At 52.7% G+C, this 6,092-nt stretch overlaps 2 protein-coding genes across 6 annotated transcripts in view; one reads left to right on the top strand and one right to left on the bottom strand.

Moving 5' to 3' along the window:
- Positions 1-542, bottom strand: part of AFMID (arylformamidase) — a 20,462-nt gene extending 19,920 nt beyond the window's left edge. The window contains exon 1 of the mRNA XM_011955075.1: positions 477-542. Coding sequence (XP_011810465.1) covers positions 477-536 — 60 coding nt within the window. The 5' untranslated portion in view covers positions 537-542. The remainder of the gene's footprint in view (positions 1-476) is intronic.
- Positions 543-676: 134 nt separating this feature from the next.
- TK1 (thymidine kinase 1, soluble) overlaps positions 677-6,092 on the top strand; it is a 20,944-nt gene continuing 15,528 nt past the window's right edge. For 3 of the 5 annotated variants that reach the window (XR_001003192.1, XR_001003195.1, XM_011954783.1), the window contains exons 1-4: positions 677-975; positions 1,086-1,117; positions 2,683-2,793; positions 5,168-5,261. Coding sequence is in view for 3 of the 5 variants with exons in the window: in XM_011954783.1 (XP_011810173.1) it covers positions 910-975; positions 1,086-1,117; positions 2,683-2,793; positions 5,168-5,261 (303 nt within the window). In the remaining 2 variants the exon portion in view is untranslated. Of the gene's footprint in view, positions 976-1,085; positions 1,118-2,682; positions 2,794-4,077; positions 4,102-5,167; positions 5,262-6,092 lie in introns of all 5 variants that reach the window. The other 2 variants (XM_011954698.1, XM_011954629.1) reach the window with 2 other exon arrangements.

The following is a 6,092-nucleotide window of genomic DNA, read 5'->3' as shown; positions in this document are numbered from 1 at the left end:
CTTCCAGGCTGGAGTGCAACAGCATGATCTCGGCTCACTGCAACCTCCACCTCCTGGGTTCAAGCGATTCTCCTGTCTCAGCCTCCCCAGTAGCTGGGATTACAGACATACATCACCACGCCCGGCTAATTTTTGTATTTTTAATATAGAGGGGCTTTCACCATGTTGGCCAGGCTGGTCTTGAATTCCTGACCTCAAAGTGCTGGGATTACAGGTTTGAGCTACCATGCCCGGCAGGGCCTACGGATATTAGCATAGCCAGGACTTCAATTTTCTCTATTCTGAAAGTCAGGCTAACAAAGGAGAAGGTAAAATACACCACGGTGCTCAAGCACTGGGGGCCTGGCACACACCAGGCGCCCAGCATGCCCACAGGAGTGGTCTGCACGCCTTCTAGGCTTCCTTCTTAGAACTCCAATCTAATCAATGAGCTAACTCCGCCCCAGCCCCTCAGTCCCTCCCTGCAATCCGTCTACCTCTGCAGACATCTTCTTCCAAGGAACCTCGCCTGGGAGACCCACATCTGAGATAGCCATCGCGGCGTCTACAGCCGACGTGCGTGTCACTCCTTTATACTGCCAGAGCCCCACCTCGCTTGGCCTTTAAATTTAGTGGGCGGAAAGAGGCGGGGCTCAGGCCAGGCCACATCCCGATCAGCCACGTCCATCCCCCTGATTACTGGGCCCTCCCAGTCCCTGGGCGCACTTCCCGGATCCCTCCCACGAGGGGGCGGGCTGTGGTCAAATCTCCCGCCAGGTCGGCGGCCGGGCGCTGATTGGCCCCAGGGCAGCGGGACCGACTCGTGATTGGCCAGCACGCCGTGGTTTAAAGCGGGTGCCGCGGGAACCAGGGGCTTACTGCGGGACCGCGGTGGAGAACCTTTGGATCCGTGAACTTCCCGGAGGCGCCATGAGTTGCATTAACCTGCCCACCGTGCTGCCCGGCTCCCCCAGCAAGACCCGGGGGCAGATCCAGGTGCGGGGGTCAGCCCTGCGCGTGACTGGGGATGAGGGGGTCGTGGTGATAGCCTGTGCCCCGGCATCCGCGCAGGGCGGGCCCCCAAATGACCTCATCTTCTCTCCTAGGTGATTCTCGGGCCGATGTTCTCGGGAAAAAGGTAATGGCTTCGCGGGGCTGGGGTGGATCTCCTTCTTCTTCTCCGGGACCCCTGTCCCTTCCCTTCCCCTAGAAGGACCAGCACAGCTTCCCACAGCTCCCGCCCGCGATTCTCCTCCTCCCTTGAATTCGGTCCAGGAGGAAGTCTCCGCCCCCTCCTGCCCCGGCCAAGCCCCTCCTCCTGTATGGACGCCACTCCCTCCTGGAGCTGGTCACAGCTGGTTACAGCTTAGCACTCCTCCCCACCAAGTCCTCTGAGAAGGTGGCAACCACTTGTGTCCACTGTGGGCCAGGCCTTTTTGTACACCCCTATTCAATGTGGCTGTTTCCTTATAAGGCCAAGGAAACACAGTCGCTTTCTGCACCAAGGAGTCTGAAGCCGTGGAGCCTCTGCTCTCCTGAGGTGACAGAACCATTCCCTGACCCAGGTGGGGCTAGTGAGTGAGTTTCCTGAGTAAACTACCCACCCACCATTCTTTTTGTTTTGTTTTGTTCTTGTAGAGATAGGATCTTGCTTTGTTGCCCAGGCTGGTCTCGAACTCCTGGGTTCAAGCAGTTCTCTCACCTCAGCCTCCCAAGTAGCTGGGACTACAGGCGTGCACCCCCCACCCAGCTAATTTTATTTTCTTTTTGTAGAGCTGGGGTCTTGCTATGTTGCCCAACTTGGTCTTGAACTCCTGGTCTCAAGTGATCCTCCTGCTTCGGCCTCCCAAAGTGCTGGGATTACAGACGTTAGCCACCATGCCCTGCCCCAACATTATTTTATGGCCCTGGGGATCACTTTAGCTCAAACTCCTTGCTCAGGATGAGGAGGCTCAGATTTGGACTTCTTGGACGCAGAAGCAAGTGCTTCTGACACTGCACACAAAGGTTTTCTGAAATTAATTTAGAGAAGCTCTATGCCCGGCGCGGTGGCCCACGCCTTTAATCCCAGCACTTTGGATTGCTGATGTGCGTTGATCACTTGAGGTTAGGAGTTTGAGACCACCCTGGTCAATATGGTGAAACCACGTCTCTACAAAATACAAAATTAATCTGGGCGTGGTGGGAGGCTCCTGTAATTCCAGCTACTCGGGAGGTTGAGGCAGGAGAATCTCTTGAACCCGGAAGGCAGGGGTTGCAGAGAGCTGAGATCGCGCTACTGCACTCTAACCTAGGCAACATAGCGAGACTCCATCTCAAAAAAAAGAAAGAAAAGAAAAAAGAAAAGCTCTGAACTCTGGGAACAACTCTGGAATGAGGTTACTTTGGAATGCAGTCGCAGGTCCCCCTCTACATGTAGCCTTTGCCTCTGCCTTCCCCACTACATCCTGGAGAAGGTTACTCCTCCCACACTTCCTGGGATCACCTGAGTACCATTCCTGGACCTCTTCCCCATAGAGAATTCTGACTTCCAACCCTTTTTGTAGGGATATTATACCCTGCCTGCTCTGCCCTGCTCTGTTCCGGCTGTGGTGGGCTCAGTCTGCATAACACTAGGGGCAATGAGGAGCCAGGCTTAGTGGGGAGGGTTCTCTTCCCACTCCTCCCGCTGTGGACCTCACCTGACCCTCTCTCCTCTTGCAGCACAGAGTTGATGAGACGTGTCCGTCGCTTCCAGATTGCTCAATACAAGTGCCTGGTGATCAAGTATGCCAAAGACACTCGCTACAGCAGCAGCTTCTGCACACATGACCGGTCAGTCCCTGCCCCTTGCAGTCCTGTCCAGTGGAAAATCACAAGGCACAGGACACACTGTTAGAACTCTCTTTAGTGGGGATGGTTAATCACGCTGACCCGGCATTGAACGATTCAAATCAGCACACTTTCCAAGGTGCTTGGCAAGGCAGCGCACACTCTCCATTCCCTGGGCTGGAGCCAGTGGTTCTCCACTGCGGGTGATTTTGCCCCCAGGGTCCATTTGACAATGTCTGAAGATGTTACTAGTTGTTGCAACTGGAGAGGGGAGGGGATGCTACTGGGCTTTAATGTGTAGAGGTCAGGGACACTGCTGCTAAGGGTCCTGCGGTGCACAGGACGGCCCCCATGCAAGAACGAGCTGACCCCAAATGTCAGGAACCTGCCAACGTTCAGAAACTCTGCTGTAGGGATTCAGCTTCACACAGGCTGCAAACTGGTTTGGTTTGGCCTGCACACAGATTTTTGTTTAATTTTTTAGTTGTCCATTGTTGGCTGGGTCCTGGTCACCTGGCAGCCTTCATGCTGCCTCTTTTTATGTGTAGCTATTTGAGATCGCTGGACATTTCCACCTGCAACCTCAGGTTGGGAGTTAAATTCACTTCCTTGGCAGCAGATGTGGGCCTGATGTTTCTGAGCCTGAGACGCTTTGCTTGGTCCTCTGGACTTGTCCACCTGGGCACCCAGTGGCAAAGCCATGCTGTGCCACACATTATAGAGCTTGCGGCTACAGAGCCCTTGCTGGGAGCTATATCCGAGAGTTGCTACAGCTGTGCAGAGAATGGATCCATCCAGCATGTGGCCTTTGGTGGGAGCTGAGGGGCTCCTGAAGCCAGACGGTGGTGGAGTGGAGGGTGCTTGGGGCTTGGAGTTGTGTTTGGGGATTTAACCGTACTTCCTGGCCATGCTGTCTGATGTAGGTCATTTACTTTTCCAAATTTGCTTCCTCATTCCTAAGATGCGATGTCCACAGCACAGGGTGGTGTTACACCTGGCGGGGACAGGGAAAGCAGAGGAGGTCACTCCGTTCCAGCTGTTGGAAGTGCAGCTTCTGGAGTCAGTCAGATCCAGGATTAAATATGAGCTCTGCCTGTGTGTCACAAGTCATTTCTAACACGGGTCACAGAGGCCAAGGCTGGGCCCGCAGCATTGACAGCTCCAGAGAGGCTGCCCTTGCAGGGCCCACAGCTGGCCTCCCTCCTGCCCTCACTTTGTCTTTCTCTGTTTAGGGAGGGAAGAGGGAATTTAAAATGCACAAAATACTGTTTCACACGTTTTTTCTAGAACTCGAAGTAGGATTATAGCAAGGTGATAACGAAACAATAGTTGTCGAATGTTGTTTTTTTGTTTGTTCGTTGTTTGTTTTTGAGACAGGGTGTCTCTCTGTCACCCAGGCTGGAGTGCAGTGGTTCAATCATAGCTTACTATTATGTGACCCCAAACCCTTGGGCTCAAGTGATCCTCCCACCTCAGCCCCCTGAGTAGGCGGGACTACAGGTGCACACCACCACCATAGCTGATTTTTAGATTTTTTGTCACATAGTATCTCTCTGGTCTCGACCCGGGCTGGTCTTGAACTCCTGAGTTCAAATGATCCTCCCGTCTTGGCCTCCCCGAAGTGCTAAGATTACAGGTATGAGCTGCTGTGTCTGGCCAGAATACAGGATTTTAAAAATTTATATTTTGTAACATAATTGATATAAAGACAAATATAACCCAGGCCCAGTTCTAGTTATTCATTCTTCTGAATTTTAAAAGGAAACTTGGCTGACCCCTAATGGTATCATGGGCCCTGGTAACTGATGAAGTTGGCCTTGTCTGCCGAACAGTGGAAGAGTTTTTAGTCTCATTGAGCTTTGTATTGGACATTACTAATTTCTAATCCAAAACATCAAGTGAAGTGGCTTGTGTAAATAACTGGTTTTCCTCTGGGAGGCTAAGGCGGGTGGATCACTTAAAAGTTAGGAGTTTGAGACCAGCCTGGCCAACACGGTGAAACCCCATCTCTGCTAAAAATGCCAAAAGTAGCTGGGTGTGATGGTGTGTGCCTGTAGTCCCAGCTACTCTTGAGGCTGAGGTGGGAGAATCGCTTGAGCCCCTTGAGAATTGGGAGGTGGAGATTGCAGCGAGCCGAGATGGCGCCACTGCACTCCAGCCTGGGTGACAGAGCAAGACTTTGTCTCAAAAAAAAATAAATAACTGGTTTGCTGAACGAGGGCCTTTCCCATAGGTGCTAACTTCTCAAAGCCCGGCTGGGTGAACACTGAGCCTGCTTTGCAGGTAGCGGGTGGTCGCGACAGTGCCATTCCCTGGCCTCTGCATTCTGGCTTCTGGCCTCCCTGTCGCTGCTCACGCTCTGGCTTTCTCTTCCCAGGAACACCATGGAGGCGCTGCCCGCCTGCCTGCTCCGAGACGCGGCCCAGGAGGCCCTGGGCGTGGCTGTCATAGGCATCGACGAGGGGCAGTTTGTAAGTCGGCTTGTCCTGGTATCACTCTTCCTGACAGCTCCCGCTCTGTCCTCCGTTTTCCGCCGCTGACTTGGAGGTTATCTGATCTTTTAGTAAAATAACAAGGTTAAATAGCTACAACTAGTGTTGGAATACCCTCTGAAGGCCCCCTTCTAGTTTCCCTGTCATAGTCATGTAGAAGTCATTTTACCTTTTTATTTTTTTGAGACGGAGTTTCACTCTTGTTGCCCAGCCTGGAGGGCAGTGGTGCCATCTCACTGCAAACTTCACTTCCCGGGTTCAAGCAATTCTGTCTTGTCTCGGCCTCCCAAGTAGCTGCGATTACAGGCATGTGCCAGCACGCCCCGCTAATTTTATATTTTTAGTAGAGACGGGGTTTCTCCATGTTGGTCAATCTGGTCTCAAACTCCCAACCTCAGGTGATCCGCCCCCCTCTCGGACTCCCAAAGCCCTGGGATTACAGGTGTGACTTACGGCACCTGGCCATTTTACCTTTATAAAAAATATATATCTATTTACTGGCAAGATACAGTGACTCGCACCTGTAATCTCAGCCTTTGGGAGGCTAAGGTGGACAGATCGCTTGAGCTCAGGAGTTGGAGACTCACCTGGGCAACATAATAAAACTCCATCTCTACAAAAAAAAAAAAAAAATCGCCAGTCATAGCGGCGCACACCTGTGGTCCCTGCTACTCAGAAGGCTGAGGCAGAAGGATGGAGCCTGGGAGGTCGAGGCTACAGTGAGTAGTGATAGCGCCACTGCACTCCAGCCTGGGCAACAAGGCCAGACCCTGTCTCAAAAAAAAAAAAAAAAAGGCCGGGCGCGGTGGC

Source organism: Colobus angolensis, unplaced genomic scaffold (genome assembly GCF_000951035.1).
Source record: "Colobus angolensis palliatus isolate OR3802 unplaced genomic scaffold, Cang.pa_1.0 Scaffold1, whole genome shotgun sequence".
In the NCBI taxonomy this organism is placed as follows: Eukaryota; Metazoa; Chordata; class Mammalia; order Primates; family Cercopithecidae; genus Colobus; species Colobus angolensis.
The sequence above is the reverse complement of the archived record's forward strand: the minus strand, read 5'-3'. Positions and strand labels throughout refer to the sequence as shown.